Raw genomic sequence first — 17987 nt, 5'->3', positions numbered from 1 at the left:
AAAACAATGTCATTACTAGTTAATAAGATCTACCATACACCGACTCCACACACACACGTTTCCCCTCTCTTAGTCTGTAAAGACATGTTTATGTGAAACATTATATAAAGTTAGCCAGTAGCTGTACACATGAGTCAATCTCTACATTCAGACAGCACAGAATTCTTTCACATTTGAAATGTACACTTATATATATATATGTTACAAGTATTCAGATCTTCTTTAATTGGCTTGTTTCTCCCATGCACATAGAAGGCATCAATATCCCTCTCAACATTTCTGTGCTTTATCTTTTTGATTTTTTTGGGAGAGTGGAATGCCAAGTTATTTGGTAGGGCTAGCAGGCTTGGTTAGCAAACTGCATTCATATACTGTATGGATCCTTCGTAACAGACTAATAAATTACTGAAAAAACCAAGTACACACTTCTTAAATTGGGTGTACAACACAGCAGACCATATTGCTTGTCATGGATTTCCTTTAAAATGTTTCTAAAAGGCAGCAACACACAGTCAGAGTTAAGAGTTTCTACTCATCATGGGTGAATGTCATTGGGCTTTTTATGATTTCTTTGAACTGTTCTGTTTACATGATGGAATGATCGTACAACACACATTTTTATTTTAATTAGCTGCAGACGTTTGATATCATTTTATGCCACTGGAAAGTGTCTCTCTCACTGGCAGAGCAATTCTTGTTATCATAGGATTCATTAAGATGAGATTCTGCAACCAGTGGCAATCCCATATCTCCACAATCTGCAACCGAACTCTGTCCTCCAAGATGACAATGCTAGCCCCCGTAGAGCTGGCATAATGAAAAACTACCTCCAGCATTTGGGAGTAGAAAGGATGGAATGACCTGCCTACAGTGCTGACCTCAATCCCATTCACCTCCTGTGAGATCGGCTTGGGCGTTACCAACACAACCACAATGGCAGACTTGTGACAAATGCTGGTTGAAGGGATGCCCTCCAACAGCCATGTGTGACCAATCTAGTGACCACTACAAGGACCCCCATGGGTGGCTGTAGCTTAGGAGGTAGAGCAGGTCATCTGCTAAATATATATATGTATATTTTTGCTAATAAATATACATATATTTATATATATGATATATTTCACCTGCTAATTGGAAAGTATGAAGGTACGAAGGTGTCTATGTTAGAAATCACTTACAAATCTTTACATTGATTGCCAAGAAGCACTGTAAGAACAAAGAAATAGTTAAACAAACAAAAATGTCCTTAATTTCTGTGCGAAGTACAAAGTACAAAGCCCACAAATCATCTTGACCATCATAAGTTGGTGGAAATTTCCACCATACTGTTCATCCATTCATGAATTAATCCATCTATCCATTCAGTGTGTGGTCTGTGAAAGCTCACAGCCTTCATGGAGTCAGTGTCTTCAGCAGCATCTGAAACTGGTTAAAGTTTTGTCAGACAGCGACAGAGAGCATGATTCTGTGATTTTTGTCCCAAGCCTCATAAATCATGTCTGTAAAAATGTCTAAATGCTTTGTCCCCTCCAACTTCTGGGAAATCGATCTCACCATTTTCACTGATGGTTTAAAAATTTGCAAATACTCCCGCTTGCCTCCGCCCCAGAGAGAAGAGTAACATCTCCTGGGTCTAGGTGCGGCTTGCCCCTCTGGGGGCGGGGGTACCTGGACCTGGGATATAGAGTATGTTTGGGGAGTGTGACTGCCTGTGCAGTGTCTATTTGTGTCTGTCTACACGTTGGGTGAGTGCCGAGTATTTGGTTGTGCATATGGGGTGGGAATGCACGTCTGTGTCTGCGTGCGCCTGTTCGTCTGTGTCTATATGTCAGGTTGGGTCTTAGACTCAACCTCTCTGGGTGCATCTCAGGCCCTCCAAAGTACGGAGGCCCATCTCCCCTCACCACACTCCCTGCCAGTGGCTGATGCCCTCAGACGTTGGTGGTTCTTGTCGACTGGGGCTGGGTGCTCATGTATGTACCGGCTCACTCCTGGTGGCCGATTGGCGGGGCCTGCCGCCTGTGGCCCGGCTGGGCCCCTTCCGGGGGGTGGGATGCCCTCTGGCCTCTGGGCCTGAAGCTCGGTTCTCTCTGGCACAGCTGGCTGCCGGCAGAGCCCGCGGGCACGCCACTGCAACCCCCTCTGGCCTCTGCTCCGTAGCTGCTGGGTGACCTCTCATTTGGGGCTCTACTCAGCTCTTCCCAGGAGGGTGGCACGGTTCCCCCCCTTTGGTGGTCCTCCTCGGGTCCTCGTACTCTGGGGCCTCTGGATGTCTGGGGCCTGGATCTCCTCCATACCTGCTTCATGCCCTGGTGGACGGGGCTATGGCTCCCCACACTCCCTAGCAGATCGTTACATGGAGAAACCTTTTGAATACAAGCATGCTGATCCACACAGGTGTGCACACAGGTGTACACACGGGTGTTCACAGACGCGGACTACACCTTTCTTGGCTGCTGCCTCAAAGCACATTGTGCGCTGTCTATCTTGCATGCTGCACAATAGCGTTTAATATTTAGTATCTACTGTTATCTACTGCTAGCTAGTTTATTGTGATGGTGCTCTTTTTTGTTTGTTTTCTCTTCTGTTTTTTTTTCTCCATACAGGTGATCCAGGTGTTTTGTTTGTTTTTCTTTCTTTCTTCCAGCGTTCATTTGCAATGGTTTGTATTACACCAGTTTATCTGATCCACAATATGGGCCTGTACATTTTTTATATTGTTTACAGTACAATGCATTATATTATCTTTGTCAGTGAGAAATAAATCTGCTGTGCCACAGTGTGCCCACATCCAGCCTTTTTGCATGGAGACACACTCATGAATGAAGCTTAGTCATGGTGACAAGTATGTTCAAAAGTTATATGATTGCCAACTCACTGATCCTGAGGGATGACTTACAGTGTTAGAGCTGTTTCATTTGGCTATTTTGTACATATGTTGCTACAGAGAGGTGACAAATGAAAGAAAAATAGGATTAGATATGTTCTATGTGCTGCTAGAACAGTGAGAGTAAAACATGATTTTTCCTCAGTTAATGTTTTGATGAAGTTGCTTTTTGCTGGCTTGAAATCTCTGCTCTGAGAACAGAAATGTTTGATAAGAGGATAAAGAGCATTTTTGTGCTTTTGTACAGCAGACCCAAACCGTGCCAGCACAAGAGGCCCACTAGGTTGTCGCCTCATTTTCTTAACTTTGTGTACTTCTGTGAATTCATCAGTAATATCTGGTCTCAGAATGTTTGTTTGGTTTTTTTGCCAAAATGTGTCAGAGAAAAACAACCCCAAAACACCCGAGTATAATCATTTGAAAAAGGCTTCTCTTGGTGCTTTGCGACATACTGCTGACAAAGGATTTCAGGCAAAACCACAGGAGAGACACCCATGCCCCAAAAAACAAAATCCTACATTGTGTCATCTAATGATGAAACTTCCTCAAATGACAGCCAGTAAATAGCTAAACGTGGACAATGTATGGTTGACAGGCGCTGCTATTAACCATACAGACGACTCGAAATAAAGGCTGTGACAATATAATGAATGACAATAAGTGAAGGACGTTGTTCCATCTTTTTCTTGAGGTTCTCTGGTGACTTAGTGGCAGATTAAATTTTGGTAGACTGTGATGTTTGGACTTGTCCACAGCTGACTGAACCTTTTCTTTCTGGCATCAGTTTGAGAACCACTGAACTAACACAACAAATCCTCTGCACTGTAAAAAATATCCCCAACAAAAGCTTTGTTTCTTTCTGTTTACATGAAAGCTAAAGCTGGGAAAGTGGCACTGGCAGTAGTGCAGAAGTAGATGTTATGTTTTACATCATTTAAATCTCACTTGACTACAGGTCAATGTACTGATGCTAAAATAATTTTAAAAAAGTACAAAGTATGCTTAGCGTATTAGTTAACGTTGTGTTCATGAATAATGCATTTCAAACCGCAGACATTCAGTTGAAAAGGATGGAGATGCAGCTGTGTTATGTGTTAAATTAGATCTCTCATTAATGACTAATAATATGTTTTGGAATGTTCAATCAATAAATTGTTCATTATAATTACAGTTACAGTTATAGTTGGAATTATAATTAGATTACAACTTGGTTTATGACAATAAATCAGTGAAATGACAGATTTAAGGAGCAGCCAGTGTGTCCATCTGCATCCCCGACTCCTTTATGGGAAGTGTGGATTCGGCTCTCTGATAAGAACTTCCTAACCTCTGATCCTATGAGTCTTACCCAGGAGGCAATGAAGGGCTGGGTGAGGAGACTCTCCCACTACTCGTCCAGGTGTCTCCCCTGCTCACTCTGATCAGATAAGCAAACACCTGAGTCGCCTTGCAGGTCAAATCCTATTAGTCCCACGTGTTAACGGTAGCTCCTCCAATGATTGTGACACTTCTAATGCCTGGGCTTAACTCTAGTGGCCTGGAAAATAGGCCCCAAGGGAAGGTCATAATTACAGCGCTAGAGTAACCTGTAAGAGCTTTTTGCACTCACAGGTTAGAGAAAGGATGAGCACAACCAGACCTGAGGATGCATTTATGCTGCGTTCCAAGTTGATGATAATCACCCAGTGGAAGTATGATGTATCCTGAATTAACCATCTAACACAGCTAAACTGGAAAGTCAAAAATATACAACCAGTTTGCAGGTTCACAGGTTCTGGTGTCACTTTCAGCTGTCTTAGATCCTTATCTTGCAGAAGAACCCTTTCTGTCCCCTCTCTTACTGGACGTCACTTTATTAATGTCTACTCACCTAATGTCCATCCAGTCTCTGTCTATCGGACTGACATGATTTAACACAAAGTTTAAACTTTAAAATCACTTTATTTTCTTTGTCAATCTTAACACAGAAAATCTGTCACATTCAAACATTGGGTCATACTTATATAGAATTCACTTCATGTTTCATTCAGTTTATTTAACTGTACTTTGACACATTCATTGTAACATAATCCCTTTTTTTAACAGATGAATTCTTTCTTTTCCTTTTTAAAACTGTGTTTTTGTCAATCACAGTTTATTTAATGCAATTTCTTTTTATTAAATTACATGCTTTGCAAGTCAGACATTTAGAGACTGGTGTGTGTCTTGCAGCCCCATCCTGCACCGCAGACACACACCAATGTCAGACTCTGTACAGGCTCTCAGTGACTCCTCCTATCAGAATCCCTTCAAAATTTTTATTATCTTATTTATTGGATGTGGTAAAATTCCCATTCATGAAACACTGTGTTATTTTCTGATCAACGTTAAGCATAATTTAGTAAAATTCACATATGAATTTCTTTCATGTAAAATCATGTATGATGGTCGTCTGGTGACAGAGTTCTTATCTTCTCACATTCCTACTGTCACCACTAATCTACCAAGGCTGAAGCCCGATCATGTACGCACACAAAATTCAGACATGCAAGCAGTCATTGTTACTACTTGAACACATTTCTCTTTTATGTATTGATCAAACTTATAATAATAATAATAATGGATTGGATTTATATAGCGCTTTTCAAGGCACCCAAAGCACTTTACAATGCCACTATTCATTCACTCTTCATAACTTTATGAAACCAGATATCAGAAAGAAGAATCATGCAGCCAATACAATTTTCAAGCTTGGCAGAGAAAACAACATTTTGGTTTTGACCATTTTCTTGGAAACAGAGAAGCAGGATTGTTTCACAAGGCAGCAGAAGGGGAAGAGAAAGACACAGAAAGCCTTTTTATTCCTGTGCCTTTGTTTTCTTACATGATAATTTGATTAGCAGTGAAAACAATGATAGGCATGTTCAGTAGCTAACTTTGATTTTACAAAAAACAGAGCAGTGTTTCACCAGCCCTTACAGGGTTTCTAATACTTCCTTATTTTCTGTTCCCTTGAGTACCATGGTCACCTCGAAGTAAAGCAGTTTGTATAGCTCTTTGAAGTTGCTGCTGTCCCAGGAAAGCTGGTTTTACCTGCTCGCCTCGATTGAAATCATCCCAGGGCAGGTTACAGACCTGTGTCATCATGTTAATAAAAAGAGGAGGAAGTTGAATTACAAGAGGAAATTAGACAAAAGAGAAATTGGATAAGGGGTGGAGATGAGGAAACGGGTGAGTCTGTGTTGAAAAACAGGTTGCTGTGTCATGATTACCCAACAGAGCAACACCTCACTGACGTGAGCCAGGATTTACACAAGAGGGGCTGCAGGAAGGCAAACTCAGGGTGAGACAGCAGTGCAGAGAAGAAAGAAAGGAGAGAAAAGTTTGGTGATGTCAAAGGGTAGACAGCCGGGCAGGAAAGTGAGACGTAAGTGAGAGAGATAAGAGAGAGGGAGGGCAGAGTGAAGGTTGGTGGGTGGGAGGAGAGAGAGATAGAGAGCGTGGCCTGCCTGGCCTTTAGTCTTAACTCAGAGTTTTGTAACTTTCAGTCACAAAGACGGGGTGTCTGCAGTCACAGACAGAGCATTCATAAAGAGAAGAAGCGTGGTAGGCACTTTGTACAGAGATGACTGGAAGCTCTGCATCTGCTCACAGAGAAACTGCAGCAAATGGACACAAAGCTTCCTCAAACGGGACAGAACTCAAGCGTGAGGACGGAAAGGTAGAACTGGGGAAGAAGGTGACCCTGTTCCGAGGCATCTCCATCATCATTGGGACCATCATCGGAGCCGGGATCTTCATCTCACCAAAGGGAATCCTGAAGCACTCCGGAAGTGTGGGAGTGTCCCTGCTGGTGTGGATTGCCTGTGGCGTGCTGTCCCTCTTTGGTGAGTTGGAATATGAGCAGAGGAGTTCTGCTCTTGTAATATACTGGTGGAGCTTCAGAAAACTGTTTGTGGCTGTAGAAATTTAACAAAAGACATAAAAAGAAGTCAGAAAAGTAACAAACAGAAGTCATTTGTTTTCTGTATAAAGTAAGATTTAAAAAGAAGAGATGTAACCATCACTGCCAAAAACACTGTCAGTATTGAAACCGTTGAGTAAGCTTCTTCTGTGCTAAAGCTGCTATTTTACAGTTCACTAATGCAAATATCAGAAGTGTAGTGATGATTTTAATATAAAGGCTCATCTCACAGCCACAGAAATCTGCTTCAAACCATGAGCTGAATGTTTCAGAGTAAAGTTTTATGGCAGCCATCAGGGCTGAACTCACTAACTTGGGTCTGATCTTCAAGTCTCAGTCAAACTTCAGTCTGCTTCACACCATCGCTGTAAACATGGCTACACATACACAGTGACCTGATAACTCACTGTTGGAGACTGTAAAAGTCACACAGCATCAACACTTATAAAACTTTTTCCTGCATGATTGCTGTGATGCTGCGACTCATTCTGAATATTCTCACACTTTGTGTCTCGCTCCAACAAATATGGACCTAACTATGCGTATTTGTAGCTTTGTGTTCAGCACCACAGTAGATTTCAAATCAAACAGTCAGGATGTGATTGAAATACAGAGTTTCAGTTTAATTGAAGGGTTTAACAAAAACATTGTTGTTTAGAAGTTACAGACATATTTATGCAGTTTCTAGAAATGTAAATGGACAAACTCATTTTACACATGAACATAACTCATTTGCTGTCAATGATGATCTCAAGTATTGAAACCCAAGGACCTTTACAGCAGCACTTCCGCCTGTTATCTGCATGTCCATGCCAAAATGTGGCCTCTGTCATGTTACACAGAGGATGTGCTATGCCTACAGGCTGTTTAGTCAGGTCAGAATCTGCAGTCTAATCCTGAATTCAGTTCTGACTGGTCAGAGTCTTATTGGGAACAAAAAGACTAAAAAAACACTGGAGAAGAGCAGAATCTGTTGTTGAATACCCACAGCAGTGCAAGTCCAACAAAGGAGAGCTGAAGCTCCACTGCGGTCTTTGCCTAAAGCACATGCAGGCCAGAGGTCAGCAGAGATGGACATGGGCGAACACAGACAAAACCTCTGCCCGGGGGCTCTCCTGGCTCCACCTTCAACAGTTGGGCAATCCTTCACTTCCGGGTTTTAATTGTGTTCAGCTTTAATTCTGTGCACTAATGATTTCTCAATTCATTTTCAAATCTTTGAAAAAAAATGACAGATGTGCTCATGGGTTTGTTACCTTGTGCAATATGTGAATATACATAATTGCTTGGTTTCTTTGAGAAAGATAACACTTGAATTATGTAATTTTTCAGACTCTCAGTGAACTTAAAAACCACCAGAACTTACGAGATGTATCAATTCTGATTTGATCATTAACCACAGGACATATTAGCCAATCATCCTGACATGTAATAATGAACACCACAACTATTGCATGACCTCCTTTGAGCGAGCAGGAAGTAAAAACGTCTTTTTAACATGAAGAAAGCTCCAGCAGAACTGGAGGGGGCGGGGGGTTGGGGGGGTACGTCTGGTTGGGGTTGAGGGGAGGAACACAGGACAAATACATGCTGTGGGAGAGAGTCAGAGATTAATCCAGTCCCAATAAAGTTTAAGACCACCTGAGAACTGGCTAACAAAGTTCCAAGTAGAGCTTCAACATGCTACAGGAAGAAATGGGAGTGAAACAAAACCTTTTTTTTAACATCACTGATTCTTGAGATAAGGGACAAAACATGTCCGGCAGATAAAACCCAATTTTGTGGTTAAAAATATGCATACAAGTGTTACCCAACTGCTTAAAAGACAAACCAAGGCAATGTTTATACAACAAAACTACGATTTTGCATTTTTTATAAATATATATTTATTTTAAATGGTACAATACATTACCAGTACCTTAAAAATCCATTGTCCAGAAGCAGGTGTGATAATATTAAAATACAGAAAAAAATTAAAAGTAATGTAAAATTAAACATCATGGCTCTCATCACTAAGTATTTAAGTCAATACCTTATATAATATCAAAATATGCAATTGAAAATGTATTTTTAAATATTTTTTAAGTGATTAAAATCGTGTCCAGAGTTTTTGTCAACACCGTCAGATTTTTTTAAAAGTACAAAAAAATCAGGAATTATTGTGGGCAGCTTACACTCTGAGGACCCCTTTACCACTTCCTGTTTGATGCACATGCCATGAGGTCACTGCTGTGATAATTTGTTTGTTTTTATTTCATTTATTGCACACCTTTCTGATAAAACTCTGTGTCACAACCATAGTGCGTCAACACCAAAGTCGATGAAATGCAAGATTTAATTTTTTTTCTTGTAAAAAGAGCCTCATTTAGGTAGATTGTAGAGGCCATAAGCAGCTGATGAAAAACAAGATGGCTTCTGTCAGATAAACATGTGTTATAAGAGAAAGTCGGTGATGTCAACACCATCAGGATTTTGGTCTGACGGTGTTTTCTAATGGTGTTGACAAATGCCACAAAAGTGTGCTATTCATCAATTATATTATCAATTATAAGTTATTTTTTACTAATATTTCAGATATATTACCTCCTGTGTATTTTACTGATATTTCTGCTTCACAGATGTGTCAAATATTATCAAATTTGTCTTATCTTGAATCTCATTGTTTATGTATACATTATTAATCCTGTAGGAAAATGCTTAGTCCTCTGCATTTAACCCATTCACTCAGTGATGCAGTGGGCAGCTACCAATCCAGGATAGCCGCTGTTCGTTGTATTTGAACGCCCAACCTTTCAATCATGTGGCATCTACTGAGCTAGCTGTGCCCGAGAGCTGTTCTTTAAGTGATGATGTATGAATCCTGCTTCCGGGCCCAAACTACTGTGTTTATTAAGCCTGTTGTGCTGTTAAAATGTTTTAATGCTTTTTAACTTGTTCTATTACATCTGAACAAGCCCCTAAAAGCAGCCAGTGATCACTGTCAGCCTAGCCATCGCGAACCCTCACGTTAACTTTTATCAAGTGGAAAAAAGTTAGCTTTCATCCTCCAGCTTCAATGTGTTTATGTTATGCTAACATAGCTGTGTCACTAGCAATCACGTAGCACATCATTATATACCAGCTACAGTGGGGCAAAAAAGTATTTAGTCAGCCACCGATTGTGCAAGTTCCCCCACCTAAAATGATGACAGAGGTCAGTAATTTGCACCAGAGGTACACTTCAACTGTGAGAGACAGAATGTGAAAAAAAAAATCCATGAATCCACATGGTAGGATTTGTAAAGAATTTATTCATAAATCAGGGTGGAAAATAAGTATTTGGTCAATAACAAAAATACAACTCAATACTTTGTAACATAACCTTTGTTGGCAATAATAGAGGTCAAACGTTTACTATAGGTCTTTACCAGGTTTGCACACACAGTAGCTGGTATTTTGGCCCATTCCTCCATGCAGATCTTCTCGAGAGCAGTGATGTTTTGGGGCTGTCGCCGAGCAACACGGACTTTCAACTCCCGCCACAGATTTTCTATGGGGTTGAGGTCTGGAGACTGGCTAGGCCACTCCAGGACTTTCAAATGCTTCTTACGGAGCCACTCCTTTGTTGCCCGGGCGGTGTGTTTTGGATCATTGTCATGTTGGAAGACCCAGCCTCGTTTCATCTTCAAAGTTCTCACTGATGGAAGGAGGTTTTGGCTCAAAATCTCACGATACATGGCCCCATTCATTCTGTCCTTAACACGGATCAGTCGTCCTGTCCCCTTGGCAGAAAAACAGCCCCATAGCATGATGTTTCCACCCCCATGCTTCACAGTAGGTATGGTGTTCTTGGGATGCAACTCAGTATTCTTCTTCCTCCAAACACGACGAGTTGAGTTTATACCAAAAAGTTCTACTTTGGTTTCATCTGCCCACATGACATTCTCCCAATCCTCTGCTGTATCATCCATGTGCTCTCTGGCAAACTTCAGACGGGCCTGGACATGCACTGGCTTCAGCAGCGGAACACGTCTGGCACTGCGGGATTTGATTCCCTGCCGTTGTAGTGTGTTACTGATGGTGACCTTTGTTACTTTGGTCCCAGCTCTCTGCAGGTCATTCACCAGGTCCCCCCATGTGGTTCTGGGATCTTTGCTCACAGTTCTCATGATCATTTTGACCCCACGGGATGAGATCTTGCGTGGAGCCCTAGATCGAGGGAGATTATCAGTGGTCTTGTATGTCTTCCATTTTCTGATGATTGCTCCCACAGTTGATTTTTTCACACCAAGCTGCTTGCCTATTGTAGATTCACTCTTCCCAGTCTGGTGCAGGTCTACAATACTTTTCCTGCTGTCCTTCGAAAGCTCTTTGGTCTTGGCCATGGCGGAGTTTGGAGTCTGACTGTTTGAGGCTGTGGACAGGTGTCTTTTATACAGATGATGAGTTCAAACAGGTGCCATTCATACAGGTAACGAGTGGGGGACAGAAAAGCTTCTTACAGAAGACGTTACAGGTCTGTGAGAGCCAGAGATTTTCCTTGTTTGAGGTGACCAAATACTTATTTTCCACCCTAATTTACGAATAAATTCTTTACAAATCCTACCATGTGAATTCATGGATTTTTTTTTCACATTCTGTCTCTCACAGTTGAAGTGTACCTCTGGTGCAAATTACTGACCTCTGTCATCATTTTAGGTAGGGGAACTTGCACAATCGGTGGCTGACTAAATACTTTTTTGCCCCACTTTAGCCCAACTTCAGTAACCTGACAATAGTCACTGCAGTTTAGTTTTCTGTCTCCATTTATGTTGGAAGTGATAGCAGAGCTTTTCTAACACTGGAATATTTCTAACATTTTGAGTTATTTTCCAGTGTTAGAAAATCAGCACTGCTCAGTGTTAGCCATTGTTAATCTTCAAAACTGACTAGGTTACTGTTAAACATATAACACTGTCAAAAGTGTTAATTTAACACTCAACAGTGTTGTATTTAACACTCAGAGGTGTGGACCCATATAGACACTCTCCAGTGTTAATTTAACACTGGAGATTTTGCTGTGTACTCCAACAGAGGTCGATCATCTTGTTAATAATTTTACCTCCTCACTACGTACGACTCTGGATACTGTAGCTCCTGTGAAAACTAAGGTCTCTAATCAGAAGTACCTGACTCCGTGGTATATTTCTCAAACACGTACCCTAAAGCAGATGAGTCGTAATCTGGAGAGGAAATGACGTGTCACAAATTTAGAGGATCATCATTTAGCCTGGAGAAATAGTTTGCTGCTTTATAAGAAAGCCCTCCGCAAAGCCAGAACATCTTACTATTCATCACTGATTGAAGAAAATAAGAACAACCCCAGGTTTCTCTTCAGCACTGTAGCCAGGCTGACAAACAGTCAGAGCTCTTTTGAGCCAACCATCGCTTTAACGTAATGACTTCATGAACTTCTTCATAAATAAAATTTTAATCACTAGAGGAAAAAATTACCAATAATCATCCCACAGATGTAATATTATCTACAGCTACTCCTAGTACCATTGATGTTAAGTTAGACTCTTTTTCTCCAATTGATCTTTCTGAGTTAACTTCAATAATTACTTCCTCAGAACCATCAACGTGTCTTTTAGACCCCATTCCTACAAAACTGCCATTAATTAATTCTTCGATCTTAAATATGATCAACCTATCTCTAATAATCAGCTATGTACCGCAGGCCTTCAAGCTGGCTGTAGTTAAACCTTTACTCAAAAAGCATATCTAGACCCAGCAGTCTTAGCTAATTATAGGCCAATCTCCAACCTTCCTTTCATATCAAACATCCTTGAAAGAGTAGTTGTCAAACAGCTAACAGATCATCTGCAGAGGAATGGCTTATTTGAAGAGTTTCAGTCAGGTTTCAGAGCTCGTCACAGCACAGAAACCGCTTTAGTGAAGGTTACAAATGATCTTCTTATGGCTTCTGACAGTGGACTCATCTCTGTGCTTGTCCTGCTAGACCTCAGTGCAGCGTTCGATACTGTTGACCATAGTATCCTATTAGAGCGATTAGAACATGCTGTAGGTATTACAGGTACTGTGCTGCAGTGGTTTGTATCATATCTATCTAATAGACTCCAGTTTGTTCATGTAAATGTAGAGTCCTCTTCACACACTGAGGTCAATTATGGAGTTCCACAGGGTTCAGTGCTAGGACCAATTCTGTTTACATTATACATGCTTCCCTTAGGCAGTATCATTAGAAGACATAGCATACATTTTCACTGCTATGCAGATGACACCCAGCTCTATCTGCCCATGAAGCCAGATAACACACACCAATGAGTTAAACTGCAGGAATGTCTTAAAGACATAAAGACCTGGATGGCTGCTAACTTTCTGCTTCTTAATTCAGATCAAACTGAGGTTATGGTACTCGGCCCTGAAAATCTTAGAAATATGGTATCTAACCAGACTCTTCCTCTGGATGGCATTACCTTGGCCTCCAGTAACACTGTGAGGAACCGTGGAGTCATTTTTGACCAGGACATGTCCTTTAACGCACATATTAAACAAATATGTAAGACTGCTTTCTTCCATTTGCGCAACATCTCTAAAGTTAGAAATATCCTGTCTCAGAGTGATGCTGAATAGTGATGGGATTTCCGGCTCTTTTTAGAGAACTGGCTCTCACATATGCTTTCAATTGTGTAATTTAAGTGATCTTGGTAGCTCTGTTTTGGAAGTTCAGTTAACGCTAGAAATGTGCTTTGGAGTTCGTACGTGTTTTGTCTCTAGGGGCCACCGCATATATTTATATATAAACATATATAAATAAAACCACTTTTTTTTTACATTAGTAATTCCTTTTGTGCATAATTTTATATTGTTGTTAATAATAAATTAATTAAAGCAACAAAACAACCTAAAGAGCCGGCTCGGAGCCGAAAGAGCCGGCTCTTTTTAGTGAGGCGAGCAGAAAGAGCCGGTTCTCTAAAAAGAGCCGGAAATCCCATCACTAGTAGTGATGGTAAATTTGATTCCTTTTAGTGAATCGAGTTTGAATGAGTCACTCACCAAAATGAATCGGGTGTTTTGAGTCATTTGAGTCACTGAGTCAAATCAAATCAAATCAAATCAAATCACTTTTATTGTCACATCACATGTGCAGGTACATTGGTACAGCACATGTGAGTGAAATTCTTGTGTGCGAGCTTCACAAGCAACAGAGTTGTGCAAAATACAATAATGTAAACAAGCAAAATACAAGAATGGCTACATCTGAAACTAATAAATATATGTACAATATATAATAGTATATGCATTTCTGGATGTGTATACTAAATATTTTTCTACGTGTGTGTGTGTGTGTGTGTGTGTACACATATTTTACAAATTAAATAGAGTAAACAATAAATAAAATATATAAAATAAATAAAATAAAATATACAGAGTTGAGACATGTGCAAAACAGTGGCATTACTGTACAGTACGGAGTGCATAATGTTAAAGTTCCAGTAGTGAAGCTGAGGTGTCTATGACGTGTTCAGCAGTCTGATGGCCTGATGGAAAAAGCTGTCTCTCAGTCTGCTGGTACGGGACCGGATGCTGCAGAACCTCCTTCCTGATGGAAGTAGTCTGAACAGTTTATGGCTGGGGTGACTGGAGTCCTTGATGATCCTCCCCGCTTTCCTCAGGCACCGCTTCCTGTAGATGTCTTGGAGGGAGGGAAGCTCACCTCCAATTATCCGTTCAGAGCACCGCACTACTCGCTGGAGAGCTTTGCAGTTGTAGGCGGTGCTGTTGCCATACCAGGTGGTGATGCATCCAGTGAGGATGCTCTCAATGGCACAGTGATAGAAGGTCCTGAGGATGCGGGGGCTCATGCCGAATCTTTTCAGTCTCCTGAGAAAGAAGAGGTGCTGCTGCGCCTTCTTCACTGTTTTGTTTGTGTGTACTGACCACGTAAGATCCTCAGCCAGGTGTACGCCAAGGAACCGGAAGCTGCTCACTCTCAACACAGCAGCGCCGCTGATGGGGATGGGGGTGTGTACTTCTCTGCACCTCCGGAAGTCCACTATCAACTCCTTTGTCTTTGCGACGTTGAGGGTGAGATGGTTGTCTTGACACCAGTGGGTCAGGGCGCTGACCTCCTCCCTGTAAGCCGTCTCATCACCATTGGTGATAAGACCCACCACTGTAGTGTCGTCCGCAAACTTCACAATGATGTTGGAGTTGTTAGTGGCTGTGCAGTCGTAGGTGTAGAGTGAGTATAGGAGAGGGCTCAGTACACACCCCTGTGGAGCACCAGTGTTCAGTGTGACGGGGGATGAGGTGATGCTGCCCAGTCTGACCACTTGGCGTCTGTCAGACAGGAAGCTAAGGATCCAGCTGCAGAGGGAGCTGCTCAGTCCTAGATCCTGCAGTTTCCTGTCCAGCTTCGAGGGAACGATGGTATTGAATGCTGAGCTGTAATCTACAAACAGCATTCTCACATACGTGTCTCTCTTCTCCAGGTGTGACAGGGCAGTATGTAGTGTCAGGGCTATGGCATCATCAGTGGACCTGTTGTGGCGGTATGCGAACTGTAGAGGGTCCAGTGAGTCGGGTAGTGCAGAGCAGATGAAGTCCCTGACCAGCTTCTCGAAGCATTTGCTTACGATGGGGGTCAGGGCTACAGGTCGCCAGTCGTTCAGTGAGGAGATGGTGGAGGATTTGGGTACAGGGACGATGGTGGCCATTTTGAAGCAGGCTGGGACTACAGACAGAGAGAGGGAAAGGTTGAAGATGTGCGTGAACACTCCAGCCAGCTGAGCCGCGCATGACTTGATGACACGGCCGGGAATCCCGTCCGGACCAGTAGCTTTGCGTGCGTTCACCTTCCTGAAGCACCTCCGCACATCCTCCTCAGACACAGTGTGCGCACTGACGTCATCCGCGGTGCGCACACTGTCCCGTCTCGTGGTGTTCGCTGTGTCGAATCTAGCGTAGAATACGTTTAGATCCTCACACAGAGAGGCCGTGGTCTGCGGTGTGCTGGTTTTCCCTCTAAAGTCTGTGATCGTGTTTAGTCCCTGCCACATACTCCGAGGGTTGTCAAACTGTTGCTCCACCCTGTCCCTGTACTCACGTTTGGCTGCTTTGATCGTCTTCCAGAGTTGGTAATGTGCGTGTTTGTAGTCCGATGTGTTCGCGGAGGCAAAGGCGGTGCTCCGTGCCGCCAGTGCCGCGCGAACATCTCCGTTAATCCAGGTTTTTGATTTGGGAAGGATTTAACTGTTCTGGATGGGACGACATCTTCCACGCATTTCCTGATAAATCCGCAGACTGAGTCTGTGTATTCATCAATGTCCCTAGCAGCCACGTGAAACATTTCCCAGTCCGCATGATCAAAACAGTCCCGCAGCGCAGACTCCGATTGGTCCGTCCAACAGTGCACCGCCCTCCGGGTTGGAGCTTCCTGTTTCAGCTTCTGCCTGTAGGCGGGCAGGAGCAGGATGGAGCGGTGATCTGATTGGCCGAATGGGGCGCGGGGGAGGGCTTTGTACGCATCCCGGAAAGAGGTGTAGCAGTGGTCGAGTAGCCGATCTCCACGCGTGTTAAAATGGATGTGTTGGTGGAGTTTGGGTGAGACTTTCTTCAGGTTTCCCTTATTAAAGTCTCCGGTTGTGATAAACGCTGCCTCTGGGTGTGCGGTTTCCTCGCTGCTGATCGCGCTGTACAGTTCCCTGAGTGCTCGGTCAGTGTCAGCTTGTGGGGGAATGTAAACAGCCGTAATAATCACTGCTGTAAATTCCCTCGGTAGCCAGAATGGCCGGCACTTAATCATCAGGTACTCCAGGTCCGGTGAGCAGAAGGATTTGACCGGGTGCACGTTCGCATAATCACACCAGCTGTTGTTGATCATGAAACACACACCACCGCCTCTGCTTTTCCCAGTAAGATCCTGTGACCTGTCCGCGCGATGCACGGAGAACCCCAGTAGTTGTATTGCGGAGTCCGGTACCTTGTCCGATAGCCAGGTTTCTGTGAGGCAGATCACACAGCAGTCCCGCATCTCTCGCTGGAATGAGATCCGTGCCCGAAGCTCGCACAGCTTGTTCTCCAGAGACTGCACATTAGCCAGTAATAAACTGGGTAATGGTGGTCTGTTAGTGCGCCGTCTCAGTCGAACCAGAACGCCAGATCTTCTCCCTCTGCGTCGGCGTTTGCGGCCTCCAGGGCCAGAGAACAAAGGCGTCTCAGGTGAGATGAATGGGGGGTCTGCAAACGGAGCGTCCGTGTTGCAAAACTTGAACTCCGGAAAGTTATAAGAAAGACCGTCTTTTATGTCCAGTAAGGTTTGTCGGTCGTACACAAGGAGACATGTGCTACTCGCGAAAAAATGAAGGAAAAGTAAAATTAAACACAGAAAAAAGCTGTTGCTTGGGGGAGCTCGCGACAAGGCTGCCATGCTCGGCGCCATCTTGAATCCAGTCAGTTGCTAGAAGAGTGCAAAAAATGTACATTTTCATGCAAACTTAATTTGTTTGTCTTTTCATGTAAACTCTATTGCTAAGATGAGTGATTGAAAAAGAAAAACAACTCTTTTATAGAGCAAAAAAGAGCAAAAAATAAAGATTTGTAAAGGGAACATTTATTTTTATTTCAATAGAATATCAATGAAATTTCTGACAGATAGAAAATGAAATGTGAATCAACAAAATCAAAATCAAAAATATAAATAAAAATAAATAAAATTCACAGATTATTGTGTTCAAAAGTACTAGTCCACTTCAAAAGTAATTGTCCCTTACAGATTGGCATTGAGGAAAATAAGCTCCCGAACTTTTCCAGGGCTGAGACGGTTCCTCCTGTCTGTAATTATTTGTCCTGCCTTTGAAAAGATCCGCTCTGATGGAACGTAAGTTGCCACTATGCAGAGTCTCGTCTTCATAATATCGCAGGTTTTTTTTGAAGACAGTGGCACGGGACTTCCACCACTCCAGGGGGTCAGATTTTCGGGGTAGGAGTGGCTCTGACAGGAATCCTTTAATCTCCAGCATTGCCTCTGTGAAGAGGTTTTGGACTCCTGGCCTCAGTGATGCAACCCGCTCCTCAAAATCGGCCCAAATCACAGGCACTGTCTCAGTGGAAGTACTGGCCTGTGGGACACCCTCTCTGTTATATTTCCACTGTAGTGTCAATACACTATTA

At 42.7% G+C, this 17987-nt stretch overlaps 1 protein-coding gene across 3 annotated transcripts in view; it reads left to right on the top strand.

The window, feature by feature from the left end:
* The first annotated feature begins 6066 nt into the window (after window positions 1-6066).
* The window catches only part of slc7a11 (solute carrier family 7 member 11), a 50086-nt gene continuing 38165 nt past the window's right edge, over window positions 6067-17987 (top strand). Inside the window, exon 1 of one of the 3 annotated variants that reach the window (XM_040033699.1) lies at window positions 6067-6753. In XM_040033699.1, the coding sequence (XP_039889633.1) occupies window positions 6492-6753 (262 nt within the window). In that variant the 5' untranslated portion in view covers window positions 6067-6491. The remainder of the gene's footprint in view (window positions 6754-17987) is intronic. The other 2 variants (XM_040033698.1, XM_040033696.1) reach the window with 2 other exon arrangements.

The sequence above is a fragment of the Simochromis diagramma genome, unplaced genomic scaffold, assembly GCF_900408965.1.
Source record: "Simochromis diagramma unplaced genomic scaffold, fSimDia1.1 OVJJ01000564.1, whole genome shotgun sequence".
Lineage (NCBI taxonomy): Eukaryota > Metazoa > Chordata > Actinopteri > Cichliformes > Cichlidae > Simochromis > Simochromis diagramma.
The sequence above is the reverse complement of the archived record's forward strand: the minus strand, read 5'-3'. Positions and strand labels throughout refer to the sequence as shown.